This window comes from Camellia sinensis, chromosome 5 (assembly GCF_055761805.1).
Source record: "Camellia sinensis isolate YWXY chromosome 5, ASM5576180v1, whole genome shotgun sequence".
Classification (NCBI taxonomy): Eukaryota; Viridiplantae; Streptophyta; class Magnoliopsida; order Ericales; family Theaceae; genus Camellia; species Camellia sinensis.
In genome coordinates this window covers 189,538,490-189,565,485 of record NC_138965.1, presented here as the reverse complement: position 1 = coordinate 189,565,485, position 26,996 = coordinate 189,538,490, and the positions used below count along the sequence as shown (strand labels likewise).

The 26,996-nt window shown below is 37.1% G+C and overlaps 2 protein-coding genes across 2 annotated transcripts; one reads left to right on the top strand and one right to left on the bottom strand.

Moving 5' to 3' along the window:
- Positions 1 to 554: 554 nt before the first annotated feature.
- LOC145791076 (glycosyltransferase BC10-like) lies at positions 555 to 8,271 on the top strand. The gene is made up of 2 exons (XM_082870891.1): positions 555 to 1,136; positions 7,394 to 8,271. The coding sequence occupies exons 1-2, from the start codon at positions 615 to 617 to the stop codon at positions 8,036 to 8,038; spliced, it is 1,167 nt and encodes a 388-aa protein (XP_082727017.1). The 5' UTR covers positions 555 to 614; the 3' UTR covers positions 8,039 to 8,271.
- Positions 8,272 to 25,359: 17,088 nt separating this feature from the next.
- Positions 25,360 to 26,790, bottom strand: LOC145791959 (uncharacterized). The gene has a single exon (XM_082872417.1). The coding sequence runs from the start codon at positions 26,788 to 26,790 to the stop codon at positions 25,360 to 25,362; it is 1,431 nt and encodes a 476-aa protein (XP_082728543.1).
- Between the last annotated feature and the right edge of the window lie 206 nt (positions 26,791 to 26,996).

Sequence of the window (26,996 nt, the reverse complement as noted above, 5' to 3'; positions counted from 1 at the left end):
CCTCTCCTATTTGTATGAGAGAGAAAGAATGAGTGTTCTTGGTTTATATACGGCACACTTGTAATAACTAAAAATTGTAAAGGGCATTTAAGTTATTTTACGCCCCCCATTTCAGCTTGCCGCATAAGCTTAAATCAAGAAGCACACTCGGAGCTGCTTACAAATTTAAGTTGAAAGTAACTTAATTAAAGCTATAATCTATCCCTTTAAATTTTACCAAACACACCAAAATAATTTAATTTAAGCTAAAAGTTGATTTAAACTGTTTTTAAATGCTACCAAACAGGCACGATGTGTAAGTATGATTAATGGATAATTAGGAAAAATATGAGAAAGAATGATATCCTAATTGATTGCAATATCATTAGATTTAAAAAGTGGATCTAATTTTTGAACTTGAATAGCAATGTATCTTAACACTAATTTTATTTTATAACATTAAATTAGATTAGTAACAACAATTTTAATAAAAATAATATGGTTGTTTATTGTAGGTAGGAATCCCATAATATATTATATGATATACCATTACGTTTTATTGTAGAATTAATCATTATATTGTGATAATTAAGAACATCATCTAATCTCTCTCTCTCTCTCTCTTTCTCTAAACAATGAAGAAGAATCAACACCAAAAACCACCAGCCTCAGCTGCTAATCTCCTTTCTTATTTCATCTTCTTTGCCTGTGGCATAACCTCTGGGATTTTACTAACCTGCTATCTCAAGGACTTGTCACTGAATCTACTAATCTCTCATTCACCATTAATTCTTCCACCACCACCAGCTACCCAACCACCACCACCTACTCCTCCCCCATCAGCCACCAAAACTTCCAAAACCAATATTAGATCATCAGAATATCAAAAGCCCACACATGTCACGCACGATATGAGCGACGAAGAATTGCTATGGAGGGCCTCAATGACTCCCAAAATTCATAAATTCCCATTCAAAAGGGTTCCAAAGGTTGCCTTCATGTTCTTGACAAGAGGGCCAGTTTTGTTAGCACCTCTTTGGGAGTTGTTCTTCAAAGGCCATGAAGGATTCTACTCAATTTACGTGCACTCCGATCCATCTTTCAACCAATCCGAGCCTGAAAATTCAGTTTTCCATGGCCGAAGAATTCCCAGTAAGGTCAGTTTTTTTAAGTCTAATTTTTCATATTAAACTTGTGCGTTTTTTTTTTTTTTTTTTTTTCTCTTTTACTTTAATTTTATATAGGTGGATTATTAAAAAAAATTATTTGCTTGTTTATTCATTATTTGGGGCTTTCATTGATGTTTTAATTTAAAAAATATAGATGGTGAAAGCTAGGTTGAAGCTAGGGAAGACTATCCGCGGGGGGGGGGGGGGGGGGGAATATTTCGTTGCTCTTGAATATAATTTTCTTTCAAAACAAACACAGTATAACATGTACGGGAGTATGATTTCACCTACACCTTTTACTCTATGAACTTGATATACAATGCATCTAAATAGGGTTAAACTGCCCTAATGGCACTTCTTCTTTTTTTATTAACGAGAATGGAAATTTTATTGATAAAAATCAATGTACAAAGAATACTGAAATAAATTATCAATCATCTAGTAATACTACACCAAAAATTGACGAGAAATAAGTACAAACAAAAATGCAAAATCACAACAACCTAAATAAAGATTAACCAACGCAAACAAAAACAAAATCACAACAACCCAAATAACTACAAAACAACACTTAAGGCATTATGAAATTCCAAACATGCGCTAGTTAATTGAGATTAAATTTATAAATTTAGGTAAAAATTCTTAACATATAACATGTTGCTTTTATAATTTTTGTAAAATGATAATTTTATCTCCAATTTTATGGGATTAGATTGTGAATCCCCATGTTATTTGAGATTAGCAGTCCACTTGGATAAAAAAACAGGGGGAGGGGGGGAATAAATATAATTTTGAGAATAAATCATTCATTGGTAATTTTTTTTACCAATAATCTTCTGAAATGTAAGAATTTATGTATTATTGATTGATTGATATATTGTTGTGTTTACATTGATTCCTATATATAGGAGATGTGAAGTGGAGATGGAGTGGTGGAGTAGGTGAAGTGGAGGTGGTAGTGGTGTAGTGGGTTAGGTTTAGTGGAGTAGGTGAGGTGGTAGTGGTGGTAGGTGATGGTAAATTTTAACAGCCCCCCGCAAACTCAAGGAGGATAGAAACTAACCAACTTGAGTTTGGAGAGAGGAACAAAACAAGAAAATACATAAAAATAAAAAAAAAAGATAGGAGACACTGTATGGTCGTGTCAGACCGTTGGTGAAGACACTGAATGGTGGTGTCATAACGTTGTAGAGGACACTGGATGGTGGTGTCATAACGTTGTAGAGGACACTGTATGGTGGTGTCATAACGGTGTAGAGGACACTGTATGGTGGTGTCATAACGGTGTAGAGGACACTGTATGGTGGTGTCATAACGTTGTAGAGGACACTGTATGGTGACCGGAATTAATGTCGGGACAGTTTATGGGGTCTTGTCGGACCGTTGAAAAAGCTAACCGGAATCAAATGTCGGGACAGTTTATAGGGTCATGTCGGACCGTTGGAGATGCTAACCGGAATCAAATGTCGGGACAGTTTATAGGGTCATGTCGGACCGTTGAAAAAGCTAACCGGAATCAAATGTCGGGACAGTTTATGGGGTCATGTCGGACCGTTGTAAAAGTGGCACCCTCAAAAGGTGTGCCCAATTTTGTCAAAAGGCGTGCCATCAAAAGGCGTGCCCAAATTATCAAAAGGTGTGCCGGACATGATGGCAAGGCACGTGAGCGCCTTGGCTGGCGCGCCCGTTTTGTCGTCTGGCGTCAAGAGGCGCGCGATGCTCGTGTCTGCCTCGGCTATTTAACCAAGACGGAGGCTGAGGCTGAGGCTGAGGCTGAGACAAAAAAACTGCTAAAATCCTCTGAAAAAAACCCTTCCTTGTCTGAGAGAGATACCTTGTAACATTCTGTAGCCCAGAAAATGGCTTCGTCTTCCCGTGGTCTGCTCACTCTCTTTCCCGATCTCAATGAGTCAACAAGAGAGAGAACTGGTGCGGTGGCCAGTGAAACGCAACCAAACACCTCTGTGTTTGCTCCGTTGAACTTTCCGATGCGGTCGGTGGAGCAAAAAATGGCGGTGCAAACTGATATTGAGGCCAATCAGTATACTTTAAAGTCATGTGTGGAGACCATGACGGCGGTCACTAACTTGTCGCACCGGCTGCAGAGTAGGACAAATGAGGTGCAGCATTTAAACGCCCAACTGGCTCTGCTCCAGCGCATGTATAAGGATGCGCGAGCAGAGATAAGTGTGCTAAAGGCGGAAAACAAGGAGCTGAAGCGGAAGGCTACCGTGATGTTCCGATTTGGAGGGCCGCCATATGCTGCAGTGGAGGAGCAGGGGGGAGTGAATGTGCTTGGTGGATTAGGAAGCACAGAGGCAGCACCGTCAAGGACCGCCCAGGACGGAGGCAAGAAGAAGAGACCGGCGGCAGAGTAGAGAAGAAAAATCCCACTGTGCCAATTTGTGTTGGTTTGGTTTTGTTTTGGTTGCTGTTGTTGTTTTTTTTTTTTTTTTTTTTTGGTGTAAAATGGTGATCGGGGTGAGACTCGACATGAATAAAATAAGTTGGTGTGCAGTTCGTCTTCTTCCTCTGTTTGTTTGTTTGTTTGTTTGTTTGTTTTTTTTTTTTTTTTTGGTGCAAAGAAATAACAATGAAAAAAAGATGAAAAATAAAGTGAAAGAGAAATAAAAAAAGAAAAAAAGAATTAGAAGAGATGTGAAATCAAAACGAGAGAGTGAGGGAAAAAAGAGAGGGGTTCACGTGGGTGCTTGGCCCACAGTTGTGTGAAAATCTGTAATGATTTGTTTTTTTTTTTTTGTTTTTTTTTAATAAAAAAAATAAATAAATAAAATAAAAGAAAGAAAGTGGAGTGCAAAAGGGGGACACTGCCAGTGAAAAACAGGAGGGGATTGATTAAAGGGACCAGTCGGTGGCTCACATGCCGTGTGTAATGTGTGGATGTATTGAGTGGTGTCTGCCATGTGCATACGTGTGATGAGTGTTTGGGAATATAGTATAATAAAGAGATATAGATATATATATATATATAAAAGATAAAGAGGGTTTGAAAGTGGCAGAGAGAGAGAAAAGAAATATACATGGGCAAATCAATGTGTGTGTCGGTGAGTGGTCTGGAAAGTAAAAGAAGAAAAAAAAAAATAATAAAGAAATGGAGTGGGCTTTGCATACGGCATGGTGGAGGGAAAAAAGTGTAAGGTCGAAGGCTGCACTCGTAGTGCTGAGGGGCAGATTGGCTTGTGCATCTCTCATGGAGGTGGGCGTCGTTGCCAGTGCATAGGTTAGGCCAAGGGTGCTCAAGGAAGCACCATGTATTGCAAGGCTCATGGCGGTGGAAAACGTTGCAGATTTGCTGGGTGCACGAAAGGGGCCGAAGGAAGCACACCGCTGTGCAAAGGGCACGGTGGTGGGAAGCGATGTCTCCATGATGGCGGTGGGATTTGCCCAAAGAGTGTACACGGAGGCACGAATTTTTTGCGTTGCTCATGGCGGTGGAAAGAAGTGTGTAGTTTCAGGGTGCACGAAGAGTGCTCGTGGCCGTACCGATTGTTGTGTCAAGCGTGAGAGTCTGGGATGGGACGAGAACAGAGGAAGCTTCAAAGAAGAAAATTGGTGGTGATGGATTGACTGGGTGAGTCAAGGACAGCAACGGTGGACTCGAAGAAATTTCAAGGTATGTGTAGAAAATTCTAGCGGACTAGGTTGAGATCCGGCGGGCAGCTAAGGTGAGGTTGCCGCCCGCCGGGGAAACGAAAATATTAGGTTCTAAACCTGCTCTGATACCATGTAAGAATTTATGTATTATTGATTGATTGATATATTGTTGTGTTTACATTGATTCCTATATATAGGAGATGTGAAGTGGAGATGGAGTGGTGGAGTAGGTGAAGTGGAGGTGGTAGTGGTGTAGTGGGTTAGGTTTAGTGGAGTAGGTGACGTGGTAGTGGTGATAGGTGATGGTAAATTTTAACATGAAAAGACTTTGCAAAATAAATGTTCTAACTCGATCCCTGATAATTACACAGTATTCAATTGAACCACTAGAGACAATCTTGATTTTATAAGATTTTAACTCTTTGAACAGATCTACCATGTTTACCGATACATCACATGCTTCTATTAACTACATGACAATTACCATTTGTAAAATTTTTTGACCTTTCATTATATAATTATATGGTTTAAATAACATGAAAAATTTATCTAAAATTTTATGCTAAAAGTAAATATGTAATATAGATTTGTTTTTTCTAAATTATTTTCTGAATAATTTTTTTCTAAATTTATAATATTGTTGTATAGTTTACCAGAAGAGATTATAAAATGGAATAATTGAAAATGTATACAATTGGAACACCATCTATCTAACAACGAAAAGTCCACGCGAAGGGCATTGGCTTCTTAATAACCACCACGTCGCTCATAAAATATTCAACTCAAGCCTATCCTTTTTCTTTTTTTTTTTTTGGAAATAGGAGTTACATTGGGCAAATTACAATTTTATTTCTCATTTTGAGTCATTTTAATTCTAAATATTTTTATTTGTTCAATTTAGTAATTTTTTATATTTTTTTCGCGAACTTTTTTTTATTTTTTAAAGTTCTACTCGATTAGACCAACCACAAAAGTCAAAAAATAAAAAATAAAAAAATTTGAAAAAAAGTCCACTACAGATAAAAAGTGCCAAGCAGTTGGTTTTTTGGCCCTTTTTTTTCTTTATTTTTTTGTCTTGGATAAAAAAAATTTGATTTTGATTTTTTTTTTTTTCATATTCATCTACACCAACCAGAAAATAAAAATAAAAAAAATTGACACAAAATTTTTAAAAATATTAAAGAACAAATTAAAAAAAAAAATATGAAACTTTTTTATCTGTATGCGAAACGACTCCTTACAATGGTCTCCCTGTTTGACACCATCAACATTCATTGTCAAAGTTAGGAGTATTTTTGAAAAAAATACACCTAGATTCTGTTAAAAAAATTATCTTTTCATAAATTGACACAATTGAAATATTACTTACAAAAATGATCCAAGGTTCCTACGCTGAGTAAAGTGTAATTAAACTTTATTTTATTTTATTTTTAAGATGCAATTTTTAATTATAAAATACTCAAGATTCGAACAATGAATAATGATAGGCCGAGGCATGATGACCACTTTAACATACATTTAATACTTTGTAGATAAAATTAACATGATTAATATGTTGGAGATCAAAATGACGAAAAGTGCCAATAAAGCATGGAGACAAGTACTGATATTGGTACAAGTGTTAGAAATCCGTAACATCTAATTAAGATTGGTGAAACACGAAATATAAAAAAGAACAAACACACAAGAAAAATAAATTACACACATGACAAACACAAAATTTACGTAATTTATCCAAAATTATAATTATGTCTACAACTGCTATGGTTTTTACTATGATAAAAAATGTTACAAAAGATTACAGAGATAGCTGTCTCCCTTCAATTATAAATACATAAAAATTATGACAACTTGTTACAAGTATGAAAATACTAGAATGCCTTCACTCCAAATCCGCATTTATTAGGATGTACACTATCCTCCTAATAACGAATTTACTATGGTACAATAATATGACAACACTTCAAATAAGATAAGGATAAAAAAAAATATTTTTATAATTCGTTAAAGTAAGGTACAAATTTAATACTAACAATTATGTCTATACAGATGGTGTAATGCTATTATAGAGAACCCTAAGTTTTTTGAGGCTTAAAAATTTCTAGAAATGCCTTTCATTTGTTTTATTTGATAATAGACACAACCTAAATTTATTTTGGTGTCTTACATTTTTAAAAGGGTCATGCTAATAATCTGTTAATGGATATTCATTAAAGATCAAATAATGTTAAAAAAAATAACAGTGATATATTTTCTCTTTATTTATATTTATATAGGCAGGAGGGTGTGTAGGTAATAACGTTGACATATAAATTCATCACTCATGTGCTTGACTGTGTTTGGGAAGAAAAAAAAATAGCCAAATTTAGGCTAACAATCACAAAAAGACAAAATAGGCTAAAATAGCTAATAAGACAAAATATCACATCAAACCCATAATCATTTCACTTTTTCTCTCACAAACATCATATCCAACCACAAAAAAATCCAATCATTTTCCCAAACACAAAAATTTTAGCCTACTTAAAATAGTCAAAAACTAAAATAACCTACTAAAATAGCCACTTCCCAAACGAGGCCTATATAGTTTATATATATCACATCTTATAGAATTCTCGTGTATAATGCAGAAAGTGCAATGGGGAAGTGTTAGCATGGTGGAAGCAGAGCGTCGCTTACTAGCCAATGCTCTTCTTGACTTCTCCAACCAACGATTTGTTCTCTTCTCTGAATCATGCATCCCTCTCTTCAACTTCTCTACTATTTACTCTTATCTAATAAACTCTTCCAAAAACTTTGTAGAATCCTTTGATTTACCCGGCCCGACTGGCTGTGGCCGGTATCGCCATCAAATGAGTCCCACCATCACAATCCAACAATGGAAAAAAGGATCTCAATGGTTCGAAATGGACCGAGATATAGCTATGGAGGTTGTCTCAGACACAAAATATTTTCCACTATTTCAAAAGCATTGCAAAAGTTCATGTTGTGCCGATGAGCATTACTTGCCAACGTTTGTGAGTATAAGATTTTCGGAGAGGAATTCAAATAGAAGTTTGACTTGGGTTGACTGGTCAAAGGGAGGTATACACCCAGCTAAGTTTGTGAGAACAGATGTGACTATTGAGGTTTTGGAGAAAATGAGGAGTGGGAGGAAATGTGAGTACAATGGGAATATCACCAATGTTTGTTTCTTATTTGCAAGGAAAGTCACACCTACTGCTTTGGGTAGGTTGATGAGGTTTGCACCAAAGGTTATGCAATTCAACCCATAAGATTAGAAATGTCATGACGTTAGAGACTAAAGAATATAAAAAGATTAAAAAAGTAATGAGTGGTTTAAATGAACTTTTGTATAGTATAGAGCCCATACTCACAGACTACTTTCTTTTAGTATTTTTTTATGTCTGATTTCTTAGTCGGTATCATTTATTTGTAATGATCATAGGGTGAAACAAAAAATGGTTGCAAATAATTTCATTTTGTTTTTTTAAATTTGACAGATAAAATGACCTAGTATATGCATGTAAAGAAAAACAACAAAAAGAATTTTTTATTTGTTTGGTTTTGGTTGGTTCTTGACTATGCATGTTTCCTACAATAAATTAAAATCAATAGCCATTGAAATATTTTGCTCATTCTCCTCTCAGGAAAAAAAAAAAAAAAAAAAAAAAGATATGTTCAAGGGGAATTGTGCTCTCAGATTAATGGGTGTTGTGGGGAATATTTTTTTATTAATTTTTTCCCCATAATCAGCTTTAGCTGTTTTGATGAGAAATTGTTCTCTTCGCCAAATGCCACCTCTACATAAGATTAATAGCTATCAAAGTTTACAATGATTGTATAATACTTGAGAAAATCAGGCATTAATCCCCTCACCTTTTATGTAGAAGCTTCAAGATTATGATAAGAAATGTATTAGGTAACATCTCTCAATGTTTGGAATGTAGTTGTTTAAATCCTTTTTGCTTCCCTTTTTTTTGGGTTCTATTTTTTCCCTTCATTCAAAATTGCTCAAAGAAATTTTAAATTGCTTATTTTCTCCCAGAAAAATTTCAAAATTGCTTAGAGAAATTTTAGAATTGTTTATTTTCTCTCACATAAATTTTACAATTGCTTATTTTCTTTTAGATAAATTTTAAAATTGCTTATTTTCTCTTAGAGAAATTTCAAAAAATTTACTAACTGAAGATAGCTAACTCAATGAAATTTTGTCAAATTTTTTTCCCCTAAAATTTCATATTCATCATGAATCTTATTTGATAGATCTTGAAGGAACAATCTAAAAATAAAAATTTTATTGAAAATGGATATCTAAATCAAAAGTTCCTGAATTTTTAAATTTTTAAATTTTTTAAAAAGTGAAAGACGTTGAGCAGTATTGCTTATGAGCAACTTTAAAATAAAAAACCCATAATACTTATGTCACATATTTTTATAAAGAATGCAGTAGTGAAAATGGGTGCCCATTACAAATTGTATAAAATTAAATTTATTTGTGAGATTTGAAATCACTGAATGGTTTTGTAGGGTTTTTTTTTAAAAAAAAAAAAGAAAAAAAGAGAAGAAAAAATTGACTACAAGGAGCCAAAGAAAACAAAAAACCATAAAAAAAAAATACATGTTGGTACATATTCAACTTTTGTTAGATTATTATTTTTTAATTTATATTTACATGGTCTTTTAAACTTCAAAATTTAGGAATAGAAAGTATCAGCTACGACTTTTTCTTTTTCTTTTTTTTTTTTTAAAAAAAAAACCTATTCAAATGGTTGATTTTTCAAAATCGAAGGTGATACAACTCAATTAAAAAAATTATCTTACCTATTAAAACTCTATTTGAAATCTAAAGTTTAACTTAAATTTTTTCAATTTAAAGAAAAATCAACTGTTTATCTCTTTTGATTCTTTATTCATATGCCATAATACAAATTAAAAATGGTTATGATATTATTTAACCGCAATATAAATTTACAACTGCTAAGTTAATATTTGAAGATTTATCTGGATTATTATTAAAACAAACACATAATTTGGTGGCATAATTTATTTGTACTATTATTAAAAATAAACCGTTGTGAACCTTCAACTAAGGCCTCGTTTGGCAAGCGGTGATTTTAGCTAAAAAGTCAAAAAGTCACTAAAAAAATCAAAAAGCCAACAACTTATATTAAAAAATCAAAAATTCTCTTTTCTCTTTACTTTTTGCACATCTTTTCATAAAAAACTAAAAAATCATCTCAAACATATTAGTTTTTCTTACATTATATTTTAGCTAAAAAGTCAAAAAGTTGCTAAAAAGTTTGTTTCTAAACGAGACCTAAGCCTAATTCAAGTTTAATGTTGAACAATATCAATAAATTATCCTTTTGGTCATCTCCAACGGTGCATTAGATTAAGCATCAAATTCAAATTTGATGAAAAAAGTCTCTTTTTTCCTCTCCAATGATTTCACCAAATTGATATCAAACTAAGAACGGAACAAAACTTTCATCAAACTGAGGACAAGCGAAAGATTTCACCATTTCACTATGCTGTAACGTTGGGGGTGGGCCAACTGGTCAACCAACCGGATGTCCGGCTGGTTGACCCATCGGTTGACCGGCTCCCTCATTCTGCGAACTGGTTTATTTTCTAGAACAGGTGCGAACTGGTTTATTTTCTAGAACAAGTTCAAATAGGTAGGTTATTTTGTGGACTAGGAATAAATTGATGGGTGATATAAATTTAAATTCTCATAAAAATGCAAATGAAAAAGTCACATCCTATATACATATTTTGAGTTGAGAACTAGTCGTTCTGTATTAGCAATTCCAATAATTTACCGTTGGGTTGACAAATTATTTTGAAAACTTACCGTTGTTGATGTGCTCTATAAAATATATCTGTTTAATAATAGCATGCTATGAATTTCAGTTAGGTTGGCAGAGTATTTCAGTTTGATAATAACATTACATTTTGTTACAGACATGCTGTGAATTTTTTTAGTTCTGTTACTATAAATTTTTTTTTTCCAGTGAGCTTTAGTTTATATGTCAGCTTGATAAATTTTTTTTAGTTTTGTGTCATTTTGTTGTAGACATGCTGTGAATTTTGATAAGTTTACTGGTCGACCGGCCAGTCGACCCACCGGACATCCCCTTCTCTTTTGATGCACACCGTTTGAGCTACCCATATCAAATTGAGAAAATCAACTATTTTTTACTCAGATTTAGTGAAAATTATAATAAACCGTTGGAGATGCTCTTAAAGCTTATTTTAAAAATAACTCTTAATGTCGAACAATTTGGACTATAGTTTTAGGTTACTAAACTTTGAATTTAAGGGACAATAATATAAATGGACAAAATTCATTTCACCTCTTGTGATTTGAGGCCATATCATTTTGTCCCTTATTGTTCAAATATAACTAAACAGTTTTCATGTGATTTTAGACCAAAGTGCAACTGTTAATTCCATTAACTACAGATGTGAAATCACTGTATTACCTTCAAACCCTAATAATTTTATTTTATTTTTTTGTTATTTTTTCTTTCTTATATATATAATTTATAATTTCTAACAGTTAACTTAATTCATCATAGTTAATCATAAGGTTCGGGTCTTTGACAAATTTTTTTTTTTTGTTAAGTTCCTTGAGAGCCTCAAACAACAGTCTAAGTAGCTTAATAGTCGAATCACAGTAGCAACCCAAGGTTTTTGGAAGCCTTAAACTAAATATCAAAATGAGACCATATCTAATTAAGCCTTTGAAAAGTTGGGCCTTCGACAATAATTTCTTTTAAAAGAAATATCCTTGTGGGCTTAGGCAACCATTTAAGTTCTAATAGTTTAGTCACATCTACAAACCATTAAGAATTTAGTTAAAAGACAAAATAACAATTCTAATTATCGTGCTAAATGCTTCTTGTGCATCAACTCTATTATCTACAACAAATGTTAAATCAGGAGTGTGTATCTGCAGCTCAAAATAAGCCTTAAATGCATTGCTTGGTAAGGGAAAGTATGCCCCTATGAAAAATAAATAAATAAATAAATAAAATAAAAAATCACTAGCAGCAGCTATGTAAATGTAAATAAATATGTTGGAGATGTTTATATATGTTGGAGATAAAATTCCCTCTCCTAGCCATGCTTCTGATATCTAGGAAGATAGCATTGCATTCCCAAGGGGGAACTATCTCAAACACACAAAGGTGGTGATTGACTTCTTGTCGCCCTCAATCTCAATGTTCGAAAGGTTATGTACTTGTGCCAAATGACAAGCCATTCTTTTTTTTTTTTTTTTTTGGTTACAACGGAAATAAAACAAGGGACTAAGCCCTTTCCATTGATCGTCATAGCATATTATCAACAAGCAAACTTCTATCTCAACTAGGGGTTCTTTCACCACCGGCATGCCCTCCGGTTGAGCTGCTCCAAGCTTGGCAAGAGCATCAGCACACAGATTTGCTTCCTTCCAAACATGTTGGACAGTGCAATTGCATCCTTTAAGTAAGATTTTTGAATCCTCCACTAGATGCCTGAAAGGGCATTTGTCTTCTACCTCTTCCTGTAGCAGTTGCACCACCTGAGCTGCATCTGTCTCTATGATCACTCCATTTAAACCTTGTTGTAGAACCACTGTCAAACCCTTGTAGACTGCCCACAACTCCGCCTCCAGACTGGTTCCTGGTTGAAGTCTGCCATAATATCCACAAACCCATGCTCCTCTTTCATCTCTAATCAGGCCTCTATCTCCTCTTGATTTTCTGCTGCCATCAGTGTTAAGCTTCAGTTGTCTTGCAGGTGGTAATAACCATGAAACAAATTGATAAGCTAGTCTTGGAACAGGTAAAGAATTAAGGAAAGCAAGATGGATCTCTCTAGCGTAATCCAAAATGTAAATGACACTCTCTTGGTAACTTGTGGGTTTTCTATCAAACACATACAAATTCCTGTTTTTCCAGATTTTTCCCAAGGGTACAGTAAAAACTAGATACCAAGGGAGATCAGTATTAAAGTGATTTTTATTTGAAACATTACTCATGAACCAATCCATTCAGTTTTTCCTTCGCATTTCAAGGAACCAAGGTCTGGGAAAAAGAGCACCAAATTTCTTTGGCCTTATAGCATCCTCTAAAAAGATGTTGGCACTCCTCAATCATATTACAACTGGGGCAGTGGTCATCTTGAGTTAAGCCCCTGTGCAGCCTCATTTGGTTAGTAAGTAATTTGCCATGCCTTATAATCCACAAAAATAGCAAAAGCTTCACCTTGTAGAATAGATGAAATAGTCACAAACTTGGCTATTCCATCAATGAGATTTCCATGAGAATTTCGCAATAGAACAACGATTGCACCATGAGTAGAATTTTTCTTGACAGTCACATCACAATTGATTTTCAAACCAATCCCCAGAGGAGGAACCCAGGTAGACAGATTCCATGGCCCAGCAACAACATCGACAGGGCTATCTGAAGCTGACTTTAATTCCTCTATTGCTTGATTGGCTCGAAGAAAAATGGACATAGGGTCAACTGGGTTCGCATTGAAAATAAAATCATTTCGCCCCTTTCAAAAAAACCATCCCATCCAAGCTATAGAGCTAATGAAGTCCTCCTACATTGATTTGTTGCTGAACTAATCCAGAAGACGATGTAGCCATTGAACCATAGATGAAATAGACATTGGGTCAACCTTGAAACTCAAGTTGCTAACAAACCAAACGGCTCTCACCCAACTACACCCAAAAAGTAAATGTTCCACTGTTTCAGCAGCTACTTGACAAATTGGGCAAATAGGATGGAGGGCACACCGCCTTCGATGGATATTCTCTTTAGTTGCCAATGCATTTTTACACACTCTCCATAAGAAGTGGCGTATCGTAGAGGGAACCTTGAGACCTAAATGAGCTTCCAAAACTATTTTGAAGGTTGAAAAGAGAAGGATGGTTGTTATGGACCCTTGTTTGATTGTCCCAAAATGGCTGTACGATACCCCAATTTAACAGAATAAACCCCCTTTTATCAAAATGCCAAATAAGAGAATCCTCCATATTCTCTGTAGATATCGGAATATACAAGATTGGTTGTGCTTCTTCCACCGAAACTAGCTTCTTAATCTCGTTCTCTTTCCACACTCCATGCGCTTGATCAATAACTTCCTTCACTTTTTGAATTTGGCAGTTCGAAGGTTTAGGAGCAGTCACTCTGAAGCCAGGGTTTAACAAAACCCACTTGTCATTCCAAAACCTTACAGAAATCCCATTATGAACTTGTCATCGGACCCCCTCTTCAAGCAACTTCTTGCCTTGAATAATACTAGCCCATGCCCAAGAAACTCTATGCCCTTGAGTAGCTTGCATGAATTCGGTATGTGGAAAGTAAATACCTTTCATTATTTGAGCACAAAAAGATACTGCGTTTTTCAACAAGCGCCAACCTTGACACACTAGAAAGGCTATAAAGAACGCATGAAAATTACGAAAGCCCGGCCCTCCTTCTGATTTGGGTAAAAATAATTTAGTCCAATTTACCCAATGGATCCCTTTCCTTCCTCGGCCTTTGGCCCACCAAAATTTTCTGATACAAGAGTTGAGTTTATTACAAAACTTTTGCAGGAAAGCAAAGCACGCCATGGCGTAAGTGAGGATAGCATGGGCCATAGCTTTGATTAAAATTTCACGGCCAACCTGTGAAAGCGACTTTAGTTTCCATCCTTAGAGTATAAAGAGGACTTTTCCAATGATGAAGCCATATGCATCAACCTTTGACCTTCCCCAAAACGAAGGCAGTCCCAAATATTTGGCATCATTCTACATTAACCGCAATCCAGAGGTAGAACAAATCTGGTGCTGGGTAAGTGTAATAACCCTCACCCCCGTTTACCGATAAACTACTGATTACTGCTAAAACGAGACCGATTACGATAAGTAATTGAATCAACTGAAATACTGAACAGACAGACTGAAATTTGAAACTGATTGATTGACTGTATCTGTTTAAATGCATTATCTATCTGTTGCCTGTTTGATTATCTGTTCACATTCTATGTTTTAAACTACTAATTGAAGACTTTATCGGCGGCCGAATCTGAAATTGATTAGTGTCTTAAGATCAGTAGAATTAATGTGATTTTATGGTATATTTATCTAAAATTTGATTTAGTATAATTAAAATAGATTAAAATAAGCTAATTACATAATTTCACTTAATTACCTTAGTGCCATCTAGTGGGCCACTTATTTGACACTTTAGAGACTCATTCTTAGGCATTACAAAACATTTGTTCAGCTCTTTTGATGTTGATAACCGATCAAGAGAGGAGAGTGAGAGGTTTGGAGTGAATTCAACTTGACTTTGTGCCTTGGCTTGAAGAATTGGAATATAGGTTGCAAATTAAGCTTCCTCACCTTGTATTTGAGGACCTAGGTAAGGAATTTACCCTCTTAATTGTGTCTTTAAATTGATTCTTGCATGGTTCTTGCCAAATTGAAGAGCTAAGGCCCCGTTTGGAGACTTACTTTTTTAGCCAATTAGCTAAAAAGTTACTAAATTAGCCAAAAAGCCAACAACTCATACCAAAAAGTCAAAGATTCTCTTTTCTCTCTACTTTTTGCACATCTTTTCATAATTAGCCAAAAAGTCATCCCAAACATACAAGTTTTTTTTACCTACCTTTTTAGTCAAATAGCTAAAAAATTACTAAATTAGCCTGTTCCTAAACGAGGCCTAAGTCATGAATTAGTTCTAGCATGTTGAGTTGTAGCTCTAATCTTGCATGCATGTTTGTATTGTTGAATTTTAAGTTGTTTTCATAGCAAAATATTACATGCATGCTCATAATTATGTTTAAGTCCATGATTTCATCTTGTTTTGAAGAGAATCGACTCATTAGAGCATGTATTGAAGTTTTGAATTGATTTAAACTCATGCATGTTTGCATGTTCATCATGTTCATGAAAATTGATTTGAAATTGAGTGTTTGAAACACCCTTGGGCTTTGATTTTATAATTGAGCTTTGGAATCATGTTAAATTATGAGTTTTGGAATGTTTTTTGAAAAATTGGCCCAAGAGGATCGAAATTTGTGCATTTGAACTTGGTTTTGAGCTTGGAAGTTCAAATCTAGAAATTCCAGATTTTGAACTCCCGCTCGAGCGGGGAAAGTGGCGCTTAAGCGGGAAATTCGTGCTCCCAGTACTTCGTACTGTTTTGACGTCCGCTCGAGCGGAATAATTGACGCTCGAGCGGGACCTTGTGTATTACGCTCGAGCGACTATCGAGCGCCCATCGAGCGTGATTTTCACCTATCCAGTACTTTTGCCTTGTTTTGCAGAACGCTCGAGCGGGAAAGTATACGCTCGAGTGGATACCTTTGTCTGCATGTACGCTCGAGTGGGGAAACATACGCTCGAGCGGGACCTCTGTTTTCTGAAAAATGTTTTAAAGTGCATCTTTGCATCTTTGCATCCTCATTTCATCCTACGCATTCTTAGGCCTAGTTTAAGGCATCTTAATGAGGATATAGATGTAGAACACACTGAGGCAAATTAGGGATTAAGTTATTATCTTTCCCAACTGTGTAACTTAGTGTGTGTTCATCTTGTAAACTGTGTAAGGTTGGTGACTGGAGACGCGCTCTAGCTTAACTGTAGCCCAGAACTCTGTGAGTAACAATTGTGTAAAGATATGTTCAAAGATGAATATTTTCTGACTGTTAACTGAACTGCTTTCTGAACTGTTACTATCAACTGAATGAATGTATGACCTATATTTTGAACTGTATTGTGGCATCCTTAGCAACTACTGTTTACTGTTACTGCTACTGTTACAGAGATCTCTGTCGGTTCCCATGTGGAACCACTACTGTTTACTATTATGATGGCCATCATTGACTGCTCGGTCTTTTAAGACCTACTGTTTACTGTACTGCTATGCTAATAGATGTACCACATATGACTGTTACGACTGAACGATTGAAATACTGATTTAATGAACTGTTTTCATTACTGTAAGGACATTTATTCTTAACTTCTTTATGCATTATGTTATTCACTGGGTTTTAGCTCACTGTTTATATATATATGTAGGTGTACAGGCACCAGATCGGAGCTAGGAGTGTGGGTTAGACTCCCTTTTTGTCAAGCCAACCACTGTGCCTCACTGCGAGGTTCCGAGCCTACCAAGCTATGGCTTAGGGGTGTTTTTATTTCCCCAATCTGTCTCTGTATCTGCTTTATATTATTGTATAGACTGATAACACTGTACTGTACCGTCTAACAGGGATTAGGTCCCTGTTCTGATCGACTGTAAATGTTGTACATACTGTTCTGTATTGTTCATGTATATACGTATGAAAAATCTTTTTGCATACAGACTCACAGCTCATTGGATATTGTTTATTTACTGTTTTGGCTTCCGCCATGCCCCTGTACTCTGTATTATTGTCTGACTGTTAAGCAGGCCTTTGGTAATCTCGGATTACTGGCCGGTTACGGTGCTAAACCCATAGGGGTGGGTTTGGGTCGTGACAGTAGGCAATGGTACATTAGCCGAAAAGACAATGCTAAATTTGTCGAAGTTAACAAGTTGGCCTGAGGCTCCACAATATACCCTAATCACCTCGATCATCTTTTGACATTTAGAAGAATTGGCTTTAATTAAGGAAGAAGTGGACGTCATCTGCAAACAAAAGATAAGAGAGTATAGGGCAATGTCTTGTAATCTTGATGCCTGATGTCTGGTGGTTCCTCACACTTCTAGAAATCAGCCTAGAGAGCACATTTGAAACTAGAAGAAAGAGATAAGGAGAAAGGGGATCTCCTTGTCTCAACCCCCTAGTTGGGATAGAGGCAGTCTTATTTTCCCCATTAACAAAAACTAAGAATGAAATCGTTGTCACGCACTCCATCACCCATTGAATCTAGGTAGGATGGAAACCCATCTTCCTTAACACTGCCCCCAAGAAATCACATTGCACATGATCGTAGGCTTTATTGAAGTCCAGCTTAATCGCCATGTTTCTAGATTTTCCTTTACGCTTTAGCTTCAGGGAGTGAAAAGCGTCATGAGCTAACAAAATGTTGTCTTCAATTTGTTTTGCTGGCACAAAGGCAGACTGGTGTGGAGAAATTGACTTGTTCAGAATCACTTTTAGTCGATTGGCTAAAATTTTGGTGATAACCTTAAAGATGACATTGCAAAGACTGATTGGGTAGAATTGTGACAGTTTCACTAGGTTGGGATCTTTTGGGATTAGCACCAGATTCGTGTGATTAATTTCTTTCAGAAGACATTGAAGAAATCCTTCACTACTTGACACACTTGTCTACCTACATCAGCCCAATAAGTTTGATAAAAAAATCTCGGGAAGCCATCGGGACCGGGGGCTTTGTCTGTACCAAGGCTAAAAACTGCTTCCTTAATTTCCTCATCATAAATTGGTTTTACCAACACGCGGTTCATATCTGCCGAGATTGAGTGCTCAACCACTTCTAGAGCTTCATCCGTATTGTTATTACCACCGTAAGTAAACAAATTGGAATAGAAGTTCAGTAAGGTAATGATTAATATCGTTGTTTGAACAGAGCCACCTCTATTCTTCTGTCTGAAGCTTTAAAATCTGATTCCTTTGCCTCCTTTGAATCATTGAAGCATGAAAAAACCCTGAGTTACGATCCCCGTACTTAAGCCACCTAATTCATTTCTTCTGGGATAAGACTTCTTCCATCTCATTTTGAACTCTGAGTTGATCAAACAAATTATCCTTAGTTAGAGGGAGGGCCTGATTTCGAATTAGTTAGTCCTTCAGAGACCAGCTAATCTAATTTTGTTATTCCCAAAAACCGCTTTGCTCCATGGTTAAAGACCTCCACTACAAGCCTTCTGTGTGTGCACTAGTTGAAATATAGAGGAGCCATTAATAGTAGATTACAATTTGGATTTAATAACCTCTACGCATTCAGGGCTAGAGGACCACATGGTCTCGAATTTGAAAATTCGAGGAACCTTTTTCAGCGATGTACCTTCCATGTTTACAACTCTCAGGAATGTTGATTTGTGGTCATTAAAAGCTATTTAGGTTTTCCAAGTGCAACTAATAATATGATAAAAATAATGATATTGATAATAATGATAAATTTTGGTAGAGTAAATTGAAGTTTTGGAGTAAGAAAAGAAGAATAAGAAAAAATAATTCAAATACACCATTACATAGGTGCTGTTGGTAACACTTACGTTTTTAGTTTTCTGTTTATATTTACAAAAATTTTAAAAACTCAAATAAAACCTTGTTTGGTAAAATTTTTGATTTATAAATCAATGGTTTCAGTTTATAAATTTGGCCAAAAAATGAAAACACAAAAAATGTGTTTTCGTTTTGAGTTTTCAATTTTTATTTTTTTTTACCACCCAACACTAGCCACCACCCGTCACCATTTTCCACCACCGTCTTCTGCCACCACCACCCACCACCCACACCCCACCACCACCTGCTGCCACCATCACTCACCACCCACCACCCGCATGCCACCTACTCCTCACCACCACCACCCACCCCTCGCCGTCGCCACTATCACCACCACCACCACCACCACCCACCACCCACCACCCACCACCACCACCACCACCACCACCCACTCGCTACCACCTACCACCCGCCACCGTCACCCACCCATCGACCACCACCACCACCCGCCATCCGCCACCCACCCGCCACCACCACCTACCACCCGCCACCACCACCACCCACTCGCTACCAACCACCACCCGCCGCTGTCACCCATCCACCCACTACCCATCCGCCACCACCCACCACCACCCGCCATCCACCACCCGCGCACCCACCTGCCACCATCACCCATCACCCACCACCAAAACCACCACCACCACCCACTCGCTACCACCCACCACCTGCCACCGCCACCGTCACCATTACCCACCTACCCACCACCACTACCACCCGCCATCCACCACCCACCTGCCACCACCACCACCACCCACTCGCTACCAACCACCACCCGCCACCGTCACCCACCCACCCACCACCACCACCACCACCACCACCCACCACCTACCCGCCACCACCACCCACCCACCACCATCCGCTATCCGCCACCCACCTGCCACCACCACTCACTACTCACCACCACCACCCATTCGCTACTACCCAGCACCCACCACCGTCACCCACCCACCCACCACCACCACCCGCCACCTACCTGCCACCACCACCCGCCACCCACCTGCCACCGCTGCCCACCTGCCACCACCACCCATTCGCTACCACCCACCACCCGCCACCGTCACCTACCTACCTACCACTACCACCCACCCGCCAGCACCCATCACCCACCGTCACCACTTTCCACCAAGCCACTTGCCACCACTTGCCATTTCTCACTCTTTTTTATATTTTTAAATTTTTAAAAATATTTTGTCAACTATCAAACGCGTTGTAGTTTATGTTTTTCTAAAAATAAACAAAAAATATACAAAAATCAGTTTATAAAATTTTTGTAAATATAAACTGAAAACGTAAACGTTACCAAACACAATAGTGTTCTAAATTCATGTGATAATTTATGACATGTCATTCCTTAGGTGTGAAATTATTGTGAGATTTTACACAATGCCAACATGACATAAAATCCAATAAAATTTCACACCTCAGCAAGGTGTGATTTGGAATTTGAGAGACTATTATATTGTTGTTTATTAATTTTGAATTGTTGATTGCTTTGAATTGACCACTTTGTTGGGCTAAACTCAGTCTGGGGTAAGGTAAAATAGCTGGGCTATATTACTAACACGAGCCGACGGAAAAACAACCCATATAATGAGTCAAGAAGGCCCAATAATGGGCCTACACCCATAAAATAATTAACCGGGTTCTTCACCCTTGGGCTGTTACAATTATAGGCCTGGGTTCGTTCTTGACCAAACCACCCACCTCATGGGTCAAAGTCAACCCACCCTAGAACAAAAAAATTGCCTCGGTCCATTTTGTAGCAACCACACCCAGACTCAGTCCCCCTTACGAGTTTGATGGATCATTTCATTTATTTTTTATAATCATGTTTCAGGTTAATTTATATTCATCTCGGTTAATTTTAAGATCTTAAAATTATTGATCAAACAAACATCCAATAACTCATTTGGATGACTCGAACTTAAGACAACTAAAGTTTGAAAGCTCCACCGTCACCAAACTCAGTAATCGCCACTAACTCAAAATTAGGAAATAAATAAATATCACAAATGATATCAAACTTGTTTTTATAGAAATTGAACCCTTAATCTCAACTTACAAAATGGTACTACATACTATTAGGTCAAAGGGAGCTTGGTTCACATTTTCAAAACTTACCACCTCAAAAAAAATAAAAATGTTGACTGAAACTAAATTGGATAAATTACACTGACCTCCATTGAGATTTAAAATAAATATACAAATTTCATAATTTAAATATAATTAGACAGACCTCTTTTTTAGTAAGGTTAAAGAGATCAAAATTAATACAGATGGTATAAGACACAATACAAAATATACATTTCAATGTAAATAAGATGACAATATCATTTTTTTTATTCATATTATTAAGGAATTCTGATAAAAATGAGACTAAGTATTATATAAATTAAAACTTTAAGGGAGTTTAATATAGTTATGTCAAATTTGTGAGATTTACTTCATTATCTCAGGATAGTTTTTACCCAACTAATTTTAGCTATATTTATAATATTAGATTCCTTTCACCTATTTATATGTAGGAAAATGATATACAAACTCACTTTCTAGGCCCATTTTGTAAATTCAATGATGTGTAAGTATGATTAATGGATAATTAGGAAAGATATGAGAAAGAATGATATCCTTAATAAGGTCCTGTTTAGTGTAGCTGTTAAAACAGATTATAGATTATAGTTTAACAGATTATAAATTATGACTTTAATCAGAAGCTGTTAATCTGTTTGGTATAACTGTTGGATTATAAATTTAAGTTGCTGAGTAGTGTTTGTTAAATAAGCTGTGAAGTAGCTTTTTCAATTAACTTTTATTTTTTATTATTCACTATTTGTCAACATTTTTCGTAAAAAATAATAATAATATTTTATAGTCCATTTGTGTCTTTTTCTATTTTAAAAAAAATAAAAAAAAAATCTAAGAGTATAACCGTGAATTAATATGTCCACAGCAGAAGCTGATAATCAGAAGTAAGGGGTGAGCAGGTTCTCAGAATCAGCTTTTTTTACTTAAAATAAGTTGTTAGAATCAGAAGCTGTTTGAAATAAGTTTAACCAAACAGTCTAAAATAACTTTTTAAAAGCCAGAAGCCATAAGTTGGCTCAAAAAAGCCCTACCAAACACCCCTTAAATCTGGTACTTAATTAATGGTACTTGATTTGCTTTTATTTGATAAATCTGGGCAGCTAATATACCCCAAATAAATCTGGTACTTAATTTATCCTAATAAATTTCCTTATCATATATTTGATAACCATAATGACAAATTAATTTACATAGCACATATAACTTATTTATTTTATTACTGCCATTATTATAATTCTTATTCCATATATTTATTTTATCATTATTGTTATTATTTATTTATTTAACCTATTTATTTATTTACTATCTTTAACTCTAATTTGACCCAACTAGTATTATAAATTCACATTTCTGTTAATTTGACCCCAAATAATAATCCCTAATTAATCCCATAGTTGGTAACCCAATGCCAAATTAGATTCTGTATTTATTATTATTTATCACATGCACCCACGATTATATATATAACTATAAATATTTATGTGGTATTTAATTAAACGTTCAGGGTGTCACATTTCTCCCTTCCTAAATAGAAGTTTGTCCCCAAACTTGACGTATCTTAATTTTCGAAGAAGTGTGGGTATTTGGCTCGCATTTGACTTTCCATTTCCCACGTAGCTACTTCGATAAGATGATTTCACCATAAAACCTTTACCAGCGGTATGGTCTTGTTTTGGAAAATTTGATCACGACGATCGAGAATCTGCATTGGTTGCTCTTTATAAGAGAAATCTTCTTGATCTTCCAGGTCCTCGTAATCAACAACGTGTTCTGGATCTCGAAGGTACCACCGAAGCATTAAAACGTGAAACACATTGTGGACATTGGATAGTTCAAGAGGTAGTGCAAGGCGATAGACTACAGAACCAATCCTTTCCAGTATCTCAAATGGCCCAATGTAATGTGGGTTTAACTTTCCTCGCTTTCCAAATCAGATCACTCCTTTTGTTGGTGAGATCTTGAGGAACACATGATCCCCTACTTGAAATTCCAAGTCCCGTCTCCAAGTATCTGCATAACTTTTTTGGTGGCTCTGAGCAGTGCGAATTCGTTGTTGGATGAGTTGGATTTTCTCACTTGTGACTTGCACGATCTCGGGGCCTAACAATTTCTTGTCCTCGACTTCCGTCCAGCATAGAGGTGATCGACATCTTCTTCCATACAGAGCTTCGTACGGTGCCATTCCAATGCTTATCTGATAGTTGTTGTTATATGCGAATTCCACTAAAGGTAGGTGCTCATCCCAGTTACCTTTGAGGTCCAATACGCACACACGTAACATGTCTTCCAATGTCTGGATTGTTCTTTCGGATTGCCCAACCATTTGTGAATGATAAACCGTGCTAAACTTTAATGTAGTCTCCAGAGCTTCTTGCAATTTGTTCCAGAAGTGAGACACGAAGCGGGGGTCTCGGTCGGACATGATTGAAACTGGGATACCATGCAAACGAATAATCTCCTTGATGTATAAAATGGCAAACTTATTTAGGGAGTAAATGATTTTGATTGGTAGAAAATGCTCTGACTTTGTCCATCGGTCTATTATAACCCATATTGCATCATTCTTCGAAAATGACTGTGGTAGCCCAACCATGAAGTCCATAATAATGTGTTCCCATTTCCGTTCAGGAATAGGGAATGGTTGCAGTAGTCCTACAGGTCTATGATGTTCTGCTTTAACGCGCTGACAATGCAGACCTTTGGAGACATGGCTTGCTATGTCTCTTTTCATTCCTGTCCACCAGTAGTGTTCCTTCAGATCGTGGTACATCTTTGTGATGCTAGGGTGGACTACAAATCTCGAGTTATGAGCTTCCTCCAGTATCTTCTTCTTGAGTTTCGGGATGTCGGGTATGCAAATTCGATTATGAAATTTTAGTATCCCATTGCTTATAGTGAAATCAGGATCAGGCGTACTCTTTTGCTCCTCGTACTTTTTTTTCAAAAGTTTATCTTCCCATTGGCGCGCTTTAATTTCTTCAATCAATGTAGGCTCCACGGTTACATTGGCGAGCAACCCATTGATCTTACGAGAAATGAGAGTACATGCCAAACTTCTAGTCGTCTTTCGGCTCAGTGCGTCTGCCACCACGTTAGCTTTGCCTGGATGGTGATGGATCTTTACATTATAGTCTTTCATAAATTTTAGCCACTGTCGTTGCCTCATACTCAGTTCTTTCTGTGTGAACAGATATTTAAGGCTCTTATGGTCAGTGTAAATCTCGCAGGTTACACCATAGAGATAATGACGCCAGATTTTGAGGGCAAAGATTACCGCAGCCAATTCCAAATCATAAGTCAGGTAGTTCTTCTCGTGAGTCTTTAATTGTTGCGACGCATAAGCAATGACTTTTTTGTTTTGCATGAGAACGCAACCCAAACCATTGTATAAGGTATCATTATAGATTACGAACCCAACTGCTCCTTTAGGGAGTGCTAGTATAGGGGCTGACACAAGTCGACTTTTTAATTCTTGAAAGCAATGCTCTTGTTTATCAGTCCATTCGAAAGGTGTATTCTTCTGAGTTAGCTGGGTCAAGGGTGATGCTAAATTTGAGAAATCTTGCACGAATAAACCCAAGAAACTTCGAATTTCTAACACATTAGTAGGTCGTGGCCAGTCCACGATTACTGTGACTTTTTGGGGGTCAACTGAGATGCCATCTTTGTTAATGACATGACCGAGAAAGTGTACACTAGTGATTCAGAATTTGCATTTCTTCAACTTGGCATAAAGTTTGTGATCACGTAGTGTTTGTAGAACCGTTCGCAAGTGCTGCTCATGGGCCTCTGGCGACTTGGAGTATATGAGGATGTCGTCACTGAAGACGATGACGAACTCATTAAGATAAGGTTTGAACAATCGATTCATGAGGTCCATGAAGGCTACTGGGGCATTTGTGACACCAAAAGGCATGACAAGAAACTCATAGTGCCCGTAACGGGTTCTGAAGGCAGTCTTTTCGATACTTTTCGTTTTAACTTTTAGCTGATGATAGCCAGAACGCAAGTCAATTTTGGAAAATACTTGGGCGCCTTGAAGTTGATCGAACAAGTCATCGATTTGCGACAGAGGGTACTGATTCTTGATGGTGACCTTGTTCAGCTCTCGGTAATCGATGCATAATCTCACCGTGCCATCCTTTTTCTTTACGAACAATACTGGAGCTCCCTAGGGTAAGGTACTAGGTCGAATAAAACCTTTGTCCAGTAGTTCTTGGAGTTGAGTCTTCAGCTCTTTCAATTCTGTCATTGACATGTGATAAGGAGCTTTTGATATTGGTTATGTGCCAGGTTGGGTTTCAATGGTGAATTCGATCTCCCGATCAACTGAAATACTAGGTGGATCTTCAAGAAAAATATCTGGAAATTCTCGAACCATGGGGATTGCATCAACAGTGCGGGCCTCCTTTTGTGTATTGATTACATAACAAATATAACTACCACAATCCTTTCTTAGAAGTCGTTGTGTTGCTATGGAAAATATGATACAGGGAGGGTTAGAAACTCCAGTCCCATCAAAGACAAGTTCGGGTTGGTTTGGTAACCTGAGGAAGACCTTTTTGGCTTTACAATGGATAAAGACGTGGTTGGCAGCCAGCCAATCCATACCTATGATCACATCAAAGTTTCCAATGCGGAGGGGAATCAAGTCTACATATAAGGTTTTGCCTTTTAAGAATATAGCACAAGATCTGTACACATTTGTACTACAAGTAGACTTACCAGAAGGAAAAGACATAGACAATATATATCCTAATGGTTTGGGTGTTGACGCCAACTTGGCAGCAAAGTGTGGTGCAACAAAAGAATGAGTTGACTTAGAGTCAATGAGGACATGAGCTATATGACCATGGATAGAAAGTATACCCGACACAACATTTTCGGTAACTTCTGATTTTTCAGGTACCAAGGCGAAAGCCCGTCCTTGACGTTTTTGGTCCTTCCTCTCTCCTCCAGGTCCTGCAGGTTTCCTGACTGGGCTAGAGGGGCTGGCTATAGGATTAGTCAGCTTTGGACAATCCCTCAGCAAGTGGCCAACTTGACCACATTTAAAGCATGCTCCCGTGTCTCGATAGTATTGTCCCCAATAAGCCTTCCCACAATTGCGACAAATTGGAACAGTGCCATCTCGGGGGTTGGTAGGACCTTGATGGTTTAAACTGGTTGTGCCTGTATTCACCTTTTTAGCAGGCACAACACCGAGTCTTCTGTTATCTCTTTTCCAGAATCGCTTCTTGTGGCTTGGTTCCCCGGAATACAAGGCTTTAATCCCCTTTTCTGCAATGTACGCCCGGTCTACTACTTCTGTATAAGTTGGCAGTTTCAAGACCTCGAGCTTGTCTTTAATTTCAGCATCCAATCCTGCTTCGAATTTTCTTGCTTTTTGAGTTTCGGTGGAGATGACGTATGTTGCAAACCGAGCTAGTTGTGTGAACTTGCTCTCATATTCGGCCATCGTCATCGTTCCTTGCTTTAGATGTATGAATTCTGATGCCTTTTGTTCCCGCAATGAATCTGGGAAGTATTTTTCGTAGAATATTTCCAAGAATCTTGCCCAAGTCGTAATTTCTTCTTTGGCCAGAGTGAGAAGCCACCATTCCTGTGCATTGTCTCTGAAAGTGAAAGTGGTGAAAGTTACCTTTTGTCTTTCAGTGTAGGGTAGGGCGCGAAAAATCTTTTCTATGTCTTTCACCCAAGCATCTACTACCATTGGGTCTGGGCCGCCAGTAAATGTGGTGAGTTTCAGATCCTAGAACTGTTTTATGGTAACCGGCTCTTCTTACCGTTCCGGCATCCCATTGTTGATGTTAGTCTGCAAGGCTTGCAAAAAGCTACTAACTGCTTTTTCCATTATTCTTTCCATCGATTCAGTGCCACTGACTGATGACTCACTTCCGTTACCATTATTGGCCATTC